Consider the following 12,372-nt stretch of genomic DNA (forward strand, 5'->3'; position numbering starts at 1 on the left):
GTCAGTTCCGGATCAGCCGGGCTGTGGCTCGTACGTTGGTTTGCGTGCAGCCAGCAGCAACAGCCTGGTTGATCAGGCTCTGATCCACCAGGAGGCCTGGTCTCAGACCGGGCCGCGGGGGCGTTGACCCCCGGAACTCTCTCCAGGTAAACTCCAGGTCTCCAGGTATAGTTAATTCAACCTTATCAAAGTATATTTTGTACATCTAGTGTTAAATAATGAGTAATATATTAAGTTTAAACAGGCAGTAATACAGTAGCATTGCACATCAATGTAAACCCTTGACTGTAAACCACATATATAAACCTACTTCCTAAAATATATCAACCATATTGTAAACTTTGAATTTCTGTCAGTGGCCCTGAAACCCAACACAAGAAGATTGTAAAACTTGAAAGGAAATAAAGGAATTTGAATTTTGAATTTGAATTTGAATTTGAATTTGAATTTTTTATTCATTTATAATTAATAATCTACTGTACAAATATGAAATAATTACTATCCTACTGTACAACTATGATATAATCCTTAGTATTAAGTAGCCTGTAAGTCAATAATATTAAGTTGGCCCATAATACCTAGGCATAATAGAGGCTGTCTCTGTATTGCAACCCACTATTGTAAATATAAAATCTCAATGACATAAATTGCAATGACATAAATTGCAATGAAATAAAATAAATAAATAAAAACCTTTATTTATTTATTTATTTTAAGCCTGCTCATAATGCTCTGCATACAAGGGGCTTTGACATGCTGCACTTTAAAAATTATATTCCTTGTACTTCTCTGTATCATATTCAAATAAATAAATAAATAAATAAATGAATACTAGATGTGAGGGTTGGCAAGCATCAGCATGTAAACACAACATTGTTGTTCAGGACTCCATCACCATGTTCAAGAACACCTTCCAGAGTGGCTTCCTCTCTATACTCTACAGTATAGGCAGTAAACCATTACAAATATGGGACAAGAAGGTATTATTATACATATGTATTCACTTAATACTAGACAATTTAGTGTCCAACTTCTTGGACAGAAAATATCTCGATAAATTTGTTGGTTTATCGTTGGTCAGTACTACATAATTTATGTTTTTTTTTGAAGTTTATAAGAATTATAAGTTTATTATAACCATCGTATAGATATATTGTTTCAAACCGCTTGTAATTACTCAGAATAAAGCTTATCTATATCATTAATGCATTTCGAAGCCACCTTTAAAAATTATATAATAATTACCTGTGCCTCTTGTAAATATATCATAAATAACTCATAGCCATATTACTGTATACATTAATGTTATTATAATATTTTGTGACTATTTCTGGATGTGTAACCTCATTGCTGTTCTGAATTCAATAAATAGCTCACAGAAATTTGCTTAGCAAACACAAATATTAGGTCCTATTATATGACTTGGTAAGCCAATAATTACCACCAACAAGCTGGGTTTATTATAAGTACATAATGAAGGTATGGAACTAACTTAAGCCATCACATATATCAAATACCACAGTGGAAATACTTGCTGTGAGTTACAATGTTTGAATTTATTGTGTTATCCTAGGTTAAATCTGTATAATGTATATTCTTTGTGTCCATAATATATTGTGTGTCCTTGAGATCACTATTTTTTTTTTATATTTTTGTATTTCATGTATCAAAGCCTAAATATTGTTAAAGCCAGATTGAAATGAGCTGAGGTAGGATAACTGCTTGCAAAATTAACACTTAGCCTCTGTTGAACCCTTAAGTTAAAAAATATGATCATTTACTTAAATTTTTGCTCAGTTTTGGGGTATATATTTGTCTATGTAGTTTTGGAGAACTTACATTCTGAAACTTTGCAAATAATTTGTGTTAAATGAATCTCGGCTTTGTATTATTTCAGCATTTAATATTTACATTTGAGATTTACTCTCGCTTCATACGGTGAGGGCCTGGGTTCGATTCCCAGCCAGAGTAGAAACATTGGGCATGTTTCTCTCCACTTGTTGTCTATGTTCCCATCAGTAAAATGAGTACCTGACTGTTAGTCGACTAGTGTGTCGCATCCTGGGACACTGACCTAATTTGCCCGAAATGTTCAACATAACAAGGGGCTTTCTATGTAGTAGTATGTCATTGATGTCAGCTAGGCCTATGTACCATGTATGTGTACCTTTAGTAAATAAAGATATTATTATTATTATTATGAATCACAACTTCACAATGGTAAGAAATCTTAAAAATAGATTCATGTTTGCATCTTAGATTTTAAAATTATACTATATTGTACTATATGGTATTCTTAAATATAGCAAAATAACATCATTCTTCATTATTTACACTTTTGTGGCTTTTTTTTTTTGCTAAATAATAATTTATGTGAAATGCATTTTTCATAGGTTCGTAATGGACACATAAAGAGGATAACAGACAATGATATTCAGTCTCTGGTCTTGGAGATTGTTGGAGTCAATGTAAGGTATGTAATATATATATAATATGTATGTAAAACCTAACTTGACATGCACTACCTGTATACATTAATGTAGTTGTTCTCATAATGTGCTGGTGATCAGTGCTGTTATTGTCTCATTGGTGTTACTATATGGACATAGGGCTTACACGGGTTCTTAGTATGCATGATGAGGTAATCTCATCAGGGGAATATATAGTAATAATAATAATAATAATAATAATTTATTATTTTATTTATTATCACACTGGCCGATTCCCACCAAGGCAGGGTGGCCCGAAAAAGAAAAACTTTCACCATCATTCACTCCATCACTGTCTTGCCAGAAGGGTGCTTTACACTACAGTTTTTAAACTGCAACATTAACACCCCTCCTTCAGAGTGCAGGCACTGTACTTCCCATCTCCAGGACTCAAGTCCGGCCTGCCGGTTTCCCTGAATCCCTTCATAAATGTTACTTTGCTCACACTCCAACAGCACGTCAAGTATTAAAAACCATTTGTCTCCATTCACTCCTATCAAACACGCTCACGCATGCCTGCTGGAAGTCCAAGCCCCTCGCACACAAAACCTCCTTTACCCCCTCCCTCCAACCCTTCCTAGGCCGACCCCTACCCCGCCTTCCTTCCACTACAGACTGATACACTCTTGAAGTCATTCTGTTTCGCTCCATTCTCTCTACATGTCCGAACCACCTCAACAACCCTTCCTCAGCCCTCTGGACAACAGTTTTGGTAATCCCGCACCTCCTCCTAACTTCCAAACTACGAATTCTCTGCATTATATTCACACCACACATTGCCCTCAGACATGACATCTCCACTGCCTCCAGCCTTCTCCTCGCTGCAACATTCATCACCCACGCTTCACACCCATATAAGAGCGTTGGTAAAACTATACTCTCATACATTCCCCTCTTTGCCTCCAAGGACAAAGTTCTTTGTCTCCACAGACTCCTAAGTGCACCACTCACTCTTTTTCCCTCATCAATTCTATGATTCACCTCATCTTTCATAATAATAATTTTTTTAACACGTCGACCGTTTCCCACCGAGGCAGGGTGACCTAAAAAGAAAGAAAAACCCAAAAAGAAAGAAAACACTTTCTTCATCGTTGAACACTTCACCATCACTCATACATAACCACTGTCTTTGCAGAGGTGCTCAGATATGACAGTTTAGATGTCCCTCCAACCTGCCAATATCCCAAACCCATCCTTTAAAGTGCAGTCATTGTACTTCCCATTTCCAGGACTCAAGTCCGGCTAATCGGTTTCCCTGAATTCCTTCACAAAATATTACCCTACTCACATTCCAACAGCTCGTCAGGTCCCAAAAACCATTCATCTCCATTCACTCCTATCTAACACTGGTGCATGCTTACTGGAAGTCCAAGCTTCTCACCCACAAAACCTTTATCCCCTCCCTCCAACCTTTTTGAGGACAACCCCTACCCCACCTTCCTTCCCCTACAATTTTATGTGCTCTAAGTCATTCTACTTGGTTCCATTCTCTCAAAATGACCAAACCACCTCGACAACCCTTCTTCAGCCCTCTAATACTTTTATTAACCCCACACCTCCTAATTTCCACACTCCTCACTGCAGCATTTACAGCCTATACTTCACAGCCACATAAGAATGTTGGTACCACTATACTCTCGTATATTCCCTTCTTTGCTTCCATGGATAACGTTTTTTGTCTCCACAGATACCTCAATGCACCACTCACCTTTATTCCTTCATCAGTTCTATGGTTAACCTTATCCTTCATAAACCCATCTGCTGACAAGTCAACTCCCAAATATCTGAAAACATTCACTTCTTCCATACTCCCTCCCTCCAATGTGATATCCATTTTTTCTTTATCTAACTTGTTTGATACCCTCATCACCTTACTCTTATCTATGTTCACTTTCAATTTTCTACCTTTATACACCCTCCTAAACTAGTCCACTATGTATAGCCTGGCATGGCTACCATACCTACCACTCCTGATTTCTTACAATAAATAATACTCATCTCACCCTACATTAAGACTACAAATATTTTAAGGTAAGTAATGAGTATGTAAAGTAAAAGGACACAAGTGCAACTAATGTGACATTTATTGTGGCAACGTTTCGCTCTCCAGGAGCTTTATCAAGCCATTACAAACAATACATGGACACAGAGGGTATATAAAGGCTCAGAGTGAGGTGTAATACTAGTGAGGTAACATTTCGATGTTCACTAGTGGTAGTGGTAGTAGTAGTAGTAGTAGTAGTAGTAGTAGTAGTAGTAGTAGTAACAAAAATAATACAATATGGAAGAGCAATTAATTCGTACATGAGAAAAGGATATAAAAGCTATTACTTGGGTAACATAAAAATAGGTTGGACAAATATAGACTGGAAAGAGGCAGTTTTTTTTTTTTTTTTTTTTTTTTTTTTTTTTTTTAGTGTTCACTCTCTGTAATGTGCTTTGTGTAGTATAACAGGAGAGACTATGTGATGGCAGGGTTTACTGTTTTCAGGAGGATTCTTGCTAAGACTTCGGAGATGGTGAAGCTGCCATTGTTTTGTTTAATTGTATTCGAAACAGCGATCAGTGCTGATTCGAGGCACTTGCGTCTGCGGAAATTAGTTTCTTGGATCACTAATTGGGCGTCTCTGAATTTCATGAGATGATTGGTGGAATTTCCATATTGTATTATTTTTGTTACTACTACTACTACTACTACCACTACCACTAGTGAACATCGAAATGTTACCTCACTAGTATTACACCTCACTCTGAGCCTTTATATACCCTCTGTGTCCATGTATTGTTTGTAATGGCTTGATAAAGCTCCTGGAGAGCGAAACGTTGCCACAATAAATGTCACATTAGTTGCACTTGTGTCCTTTTACTTTACATATTGTCGGTAATTCTACCAACTTTATTACAAGTAATGAGTGTTGGAGTGTAAGCAAGGTAATATTTATGAAGGGATTCAGGGAAACGAACAGGCCGGACTTGAGTCCTGGAGATGGGAAGTACAGTGTCTGCACTCTGAAGGAGGGGTGTTAATGTTTCTGTTTTATAACTAGTGTAGGCATACCTCTGGCAAATCAGTGATGGAGTGAATGATCATGAAAGTTTTTCTTTTTTGGGCCACCTTGTCTTGGTGGGAAACGGCTGATGTGTTAATAAAAAAAATAATGAGTGTATTATATGTGTATTTTACTTTTTTATTGTTTCTTAATGCCTAGGTCTATTGCTAACTTAATATATGTTAGTGGAAACTTGTTATCTAGCATTTATATGCATTTATAAGTGGAAAAAAGGCCATTCCACTTTAAGGCAGTAGCCTGGTTCCTAACCTGGCGTGTAAGTGGGGCTCTACTGTATATATATAAATGGCCGACATGTTAAAATAAATAGATATATATGTATATACATATTTATTTATTTATTTTTTATTTATTTTGTTCATAGTAGTATGAGTAATGCCTTGTATGTTGAATAAGTTCAAACTTTTGAAGAAGGGGTGTGTGTGCTGTTTGGCACCTGCTTGTTTGATTATTCATACAGCAGCATTATATTGAATTACTGTTGGCTTCAGGTGATTTGTTGTAGTAGATTCCCAAGTATAAATACCATAGGTGAAGTAAAATGAAGTAGGGATGTTATTTCATTATTATATTAACCGTTTAATTATACAGCGGTATAATTAGGTTTCTCAAACTACAGTGCCGTTTTTGTTTTTTGCAGCACAACATACATCACATGTCCTGCTGACCCCAAAAAGACTCTTGGCATCAAACTTCCCTACCTAGTTATGATTGTTAAAAATCTCAACAAATACTTCACATTCGAAGTACAGGTAATACCAGTCTGCATTTTATTATTGTGCTTTAGTATTGTAGTTGAATTTGTTTCATGATCTGTAAGAATTACATATTTAATCAACAGGAAAATTGAAAAATTTCACCATTTGATATTTTTCATGCTTGTTTGTGTTCAGGAGCTTGGGATCTCTAATTAACCCTTTCAGTATTGTTCATGTAGATCTATGTGTATATCATATTGCCCTCAGATTTGCTGTGTGATGAATTTTGGCCTAGAATGAGTCTGTGTGGTATGTGCAGTGTAAAACAAAAATCCTTCCTCCCACAGTACATGATGGAAACGACTAATTTCTGACCTAACTCACAAAATTGTAATAACACAGTTGCAAACAAGCCACAGAACAGGTGTGGTTAGCCTAGAGTTTTATAACTTGATTGCCATGGGTTCTAACCCCACCTGTTCTGCGGTTTCTCAGACCTAACATTTGGGTTAAAATACAGACGACTCAGCTTTACAGCGTTTGCTTTGTGGCATTTCACTAATGCAGTGGTTTTCAATTACAGTGGAACCCTGGTTTTCATCTGGTCCAGTTATCATACAGTTCGGTTTTTGACCACTATTTCGGCGAAATTTTCCCCATTTTCGTACATCCACTCGGAAATCATCCATACCAGCCACGTCCACCTGCCCGCTGGACGCGGCCGTTCATATGTTCGTGACTCAGTCTGCCTTTGTTACTCGTAGAGGGTGGTAGTGATGGTGGTAGAGGGTGGTAGTGATGGTGGTAGAGGGTGGTGGTGATGGTGGTAGAGATAGCCTCTCCTCCCTCTTCCCTCCTTGCCATCTTCCATATGCCAACAAGTCTTCAATAAAGGTAAAAGTGATTTAAATGTTCATTTATCCATTTCATTAGTGCTTTATATTTATTTCTCATTGTTTTCTGTATGTAAACTATAATTATTCTCTACAAAATGTATTTTTTGTTAATATTTTTGGGTGTGTGGAACGGATTAATTGGATTTACATTATTTCTTATGGGAAATATTACTTCACTTTTCGTACAAATCGGCTTTTGGCTGATCTTCTGGGACGGATTAAAGACGAAAACTGGTATTCTACTTTATTCCCATTTTCTACAATAAATATATTCAGCACTTGCTATAAGCTAAGGATGAAAATATTTTAAGGTAATTAATGTGTGTACTGTATATGGATTTTTTTAGGACTAGCTATATTCCTCACTTAATATTTTGTTTCTTCTCTTTTGGGTCACCCAGCCTAGGTGGGAGGTGGCTGGTGTATTAAAAAAAATTTATGGTTTGTGAATGTTAATGTATTGTGTTGTATGCATCTTTTTATTGTAAAAGTACTGAGCAACCCAATACTGTAGGTCTGAGTGGTTTGTAATTCACGCATCTTCCTTCATTATTATTTTCATAAGGAGCACTAAACCCATAAAAGTCATACTGCTCTTGGAAAGTGGGGGAGCAGTCAGGTTTGATCTAAAGAAGGGGAGGGTAACTCTTCCTTTGATCAAGAGCACTTCATCATTAAAATTAATATTGTCTATTTCAGCATGATACAATATTTGTGCAGAGGCAAATGACATTTAGGTGTATGTTCAGAAAGCATCTTAATATGCAGAGCATTTTGGGCAAACGTAAGACTATCTTAAGATTCATAAGGGAATGACTGATTGAGTGCTTTTATATAGTCTTAGGTGGTTGTAAAAATAGATTTAAGAATTACAATGGATAAAAGAGAATTGACTATCCTATTAGTAATTGCTTTAAGAATTACAGGTTTGATTATGATTCTAGGTAACGAGGATTCTAGCATTTAACATAATGTAGGCACATTCAGTGTTTTAATAGTTGTGAGGATTACAGATATTAACCCTTTGACTGTTTCAGGCCCCTCTCTGAAACTCATTCTATGTCGCTCAATTTTTGAAAAAAAAAAAAAAATTATTTTTTCTTATGAAATGATAGAGAATCTTTTTCCGATGGTAATGACACCAAAAGTTCGAAATTTGGTCGAAAACTCGTGGAATTATGCTCCTGCGAAGTTAGCGGTCTCGGCGACATATGCGTATCGGCGATTTCGCCGACTTTGAGCCCAATTTTCAGCCAATTCCATTGTTCCAGTTGACCAAACTCATAGCTATTTCTTTAGAACTCCATTTTATCTATCAGCTGAGTACAAGAAACCTCCCATTTACTAATTTGGACTACCCAATATGGTGGTCAGAAATTGGCAATTTGGCCAATTTCATGCAAAATAAAAAAGATGCCAATTTCAAAATAGGGTCCAGAATAAACAAGGTAGACATTCGTGGCACTAAAATAACATATGCTCTGTTCATTAGTCACATCTCTAGGCCCCTCTTATATTATTATTGCTTTCTATTTTGATTTTTTATTCATACAAAAAAATACAAAATTTACTGTTATGCAGACGACTGCATTATTGTAAAAATGGTATAAATAATATCAGTGCACTAGTGAAAGAATATTAGACTCCCCAGTTGACGTGTATTGGACGTGTGGTGTGATTTATGTACTCTTGAACATTGGTAAAAATCGAACATTTCCGCTACTTTGAGCTCAGTTTCAAGGTCGTTTTCATCGTAAAAGTAATGAAAATCATCTCTATTTCTGTAATATGTTTTCCATTTTATCACCTAAGACCATGAAAACGCGAATACAACGATAAATACTATACGAAAATACACCTCAAAGTCGGCGTTTTATTCCAAAAAAACGATCAGTTTTTTTTTTCTCATTACGCAATGTGTGCTGCAGGATTTTTTTTATGTGGTGCACACTGACCACACAGACCCATTCTCTCACATGTGGGCCTACCAGCTTTCTCCCACTTGATTTGAAGCCGCTAGAATTATTGAGTATATATACGTCAGAAACATTGGCTCGTAAGACGTATTTATACGTCGAAAACAGTCAAAGGGTTAAGGATAAGATTGTATTGTTTTCCATATATTTGTGACAGTTAGAATGTGGATATATAGTTTTCACATCTTTAGCTGATGTTGGTATATGTTATGGAGAGAAGGCAGGTGTTATTTAACGGTAGTTTTGAAGATGCTGGCTAAGAGAGTAACTCTGGAGATTTCCAGCAGAGTGTTCCAGATTTGGGCCCTTTTATGTACATTGAATTTTTTACAAAGATAAAGCCAGACATGGGGTATGTCATGGAGATTTTTGTGCCTAGTATTATTTCTATGGGTCCTGTTTCAGCTGTCAAGAAAGTGCTTCAGGTTGGGATTAATATTAGAATTTATTCTGTAAATGTAGGATGCACATAAGTAACAGTGAATGTTTTGTATAGTAAGTAGATTTAGGTCTTTGAAGAGTGGGGGAGGAGGGTGTTGTCTAGCAGTGGACTGTGTGGTCATTTGTACTTCAGCTTTTTGTTGAGTTGTTATTGGCTTAAGGTGATTTGCTGTTGTGGATCCCTAGGCACATATAGCATAGGTGAGGTAGGGGTAGATAAGTGAGTAAGTAGTGCTGTTTGTGGTATATAATAACCTATTTTTGAGAGGATGCCAACTGTTTTGGACACTTTTTTGTTGTGTGTTCGATATGGGTGTTGAATTTCAAGGTGCAGACCCAGGAATCTTCCCTCCTTATGTTTAGCAATAAGAGTATTGTTAATCATAATATTTAGTTGGACATTACTTGCTCTGCTCCCAAACATTATGTAGAAGGTTTTGTTAATGTTAAGTGCGAGTTTATTGGTAGTCATCCAGGTTGATATTTTTAAGAACTCTGCATTGACAGTGTTGAGTGATGCTGGATTTGGGTGGGAGATGACAAAAGTTGTGTTGTAAGCAAAGAGAATAGGTCTAAGTAGTTGTGATACATTTGGAAGGTTGTTGATGTACAAGGGGAAAAGTAGGGGGCCAAGGATGCTACCGTGTGCATTGCCAATGCCCAATGGTCCTGTTGAAAAAGTTGTGCCCTTAATAGAGATGTATTGCTGTCTGTCTTTCATACATCACATATCATTATTTTCTGTGTAGGGAAATGTATATTTCATATAAAAAATTATTTTGTTTAATACTTTTGGATGCCTGCAATGGATTAATTGGATTTCCTTTATTTCTTACGGGGAAAATTAATTCGGATAACGATACAATCGGTTAAGGACAAGCTCTCTGGAACTGATTAATATCATTAACTGAGGGTCCACTGTATATGTAATGATCAAGTTTGTAAAATAGGATGCTGTGGTCTGGTGTATCAAAAGCTTTCTGTAGGTCTATCAAGAGTTCTAGTGGATATTCATTTTTTCAAGTGTTGTGTAGAGTAGGTCTAGCATTTTTATAATTGTCACTTGTGCTTTTGTTTTGCCTGAAACCAAACTGGCAGGGGTTGAGAATGCTTTGTGATGTTATTATTTTGGATAGCAAAGGTAAGTTAGATATTGGCCTGTAGTTGTTTACAGCTTTTGGGTCTCCACCTTTGTGTATTGGCGGAACCCTTGCTATCTTGAGTAATGTCAGGGAAAGTACTGGTTTCTAGTGATTTGTTAAAAGTAGTGTAATGGTGGGTGAGAGGACATGAGCCACTTATTTGAATGATAGTGGTGGGGACTGAGCTAGATTTCCTGATTATTTTTTTGGGTGACTTCAGTGGGCTCAGTTGGAGCAAGATAGAAGGATGTTGGGAAGTTTCCATCTAAATAATCACTCATTCAGGTATTGGTGCTTGGAATTTTACTGGCAAGACATGATCCTATGGTTGAGAAGAAATCATTTATCTTCTTAGCTGTTTCACTAAGCTAGAATTGTGGTTCGTTTAGTTTGGTTAGGACAATACTTCTAGTTTTGTTCACCTTTTGGGTGGCCAGAAGGCATACCCTCTTGAAGGGTTACTCCAGATTTATATAAAGCTTACCTTTTTCTTATTTTTTAGTACTAGTACTGGTGCTTATTCTACTATGAAATTAAATTTGATTTTCTCAAAGGTTTTAGATGACAAGAATGTTCGTAGACGTTTCCGGGCCAGCAATTACCAGTCAACCACAAGAGTTAAGCCATTCATCTGCACCATGCCTATGCGTCTGGATGAAGGATGGAATCAGATTGTGTTCAACCTTGCAGACTTTGTCAGGAGAGCTTATGGTACAAATTATGTTGAAACATTGAGAGTCCAGATTCACGCTAACTGCCGTATAAGGCGGGTCTATTTTGCTGATCGACTATATTCAGAGGAAGAGTTGCCAGCAGAATTCAAGTTGTATCTCCCAGTTCAAACAAAAGCAAAATCTGCAATTTGAGCTTGAATCCACTGTTAGGTATATGGACCTTGAAGGTAAATAAAATGAAGGATTTGCCATATTATTGTATAGAAAAAATGAACTTTTATATTGAGTTGTGATCTATTGCACAAGCCTTCTGTTATACAGAAGAGTTTCACACTTTCTAGTCTCTGCATAATGTAATCAAACTTATCACTTTTTTTTTTGTCATGCACTGCTGTTTCGTGTACAACTTGGCAGCAAAATCATTTGCCTTGTAGGAAACCTGTACATGCAAGATCCTGGGGCTGTTATCCTTGGAAGACGTAACATTGCTCATTCTGGTCATATGGTTAATTATGAAACAAAAAATGAGCGTAAAAGACACTTATGTTGAAAAACAAATATAGTCTACATCTCTTTTTTTTTTTTCTCTCTCCATTAATCAAGTACTGTACTGTATTGTCACTTTATGAGCTGTTTAGTAACAAAAGGACAATTTTCTGGTAGCATATTAATAGTTTACTTTTAAAATGTGTACAGTAAATTATGAATTCAACATCTAAACTGTTCATGTGTCAGAGAAGCATGTTTAAGTTATGGTAGTTACACTACTGAATGCTGTATGACCCTTGTGGATTTAGCACTTAGTTATTTTGAAATTTTCCTCATAAAATTAACAATATTAAGTCCTTTTATACTTGACTTTTTCCTACCTTTTTATATCTACTGTATTTGCAAATTCAGCTGTCGTTCCATTATCTTTGCTGAAAATATTATTCACTAATGCATTTTCCAGCTTTAATATAAGTTTTTCATCACTGGAAATTTG

The 12,372-nt window shown here is 36.3% G+C and overlaps 1 protein-coding gene across 1 annotated transcript; it reads left to right on the top strand.

Annotated features, from left to right (window-relative positions):
• Positions 1-809: 809 nt before the first annotated feature.
• Positions 810-11,981, top strand: Bug22 (cilia- and flagella-associated protein 20). Its single transcript, XM_053786303.2, has 4 exons — positions 810-980; positions 2,394-2,473; positions 6,201-6,312; positions 11,268-11,981. The coding sequence occupies exons 1-4, from the start codon at positions 825-827 to the stop codon at positions 11,577-11,579; spliced, it is 660 nt and encodes a 219-aa protein (XP_053642278.1). The 5' UTR covers positions 810-824; the 3' UTR covers positions 11,580-11,981.
• The last annotated feature ends 391 nt before the right edge of the window (positions 11,982-12,372 follow it).

The sequence above is a fragment of the Cherax quadricarinatus genome, chromosome 42 (assembly GCF_038502225.1).
Source record: "Cherax quadricarinatus isolate ZL_2023a chromosome 42, ASM3850222v1, whole genome shotgun sequence".
Lineage (NCBI taxonomy): Eukaryota > Metazoa > Arthropoda > Malacostraca > Decapoda > Parastacidae > Cherax > Cherax quadricarinatus.

Excerpts from the sequence above, each read along its gene's own strand:
- Bug22 (XM_053786303.2), top strand. The coding sequence starts at position 825 with ATGAATACTAGATGTGAGGGTTGGCAAGCATCAGCATGTAAACACAAC. Across the intron at positions 2,474-6,200 it reads ATTGTTGGAGTCAATGTAAG|CACAACATACATCACATGTC; the intron begins GTATGTAATATA and ends TGTTTTTTGCAG. Across the intron at positions 6,313-11,267 it reads ACTTCACATTCGAAGTACAG|GTTTTAGATGACAAGAATGT; the intron begins GTAATACCAGTC and ends ATTTTCTCAAAG.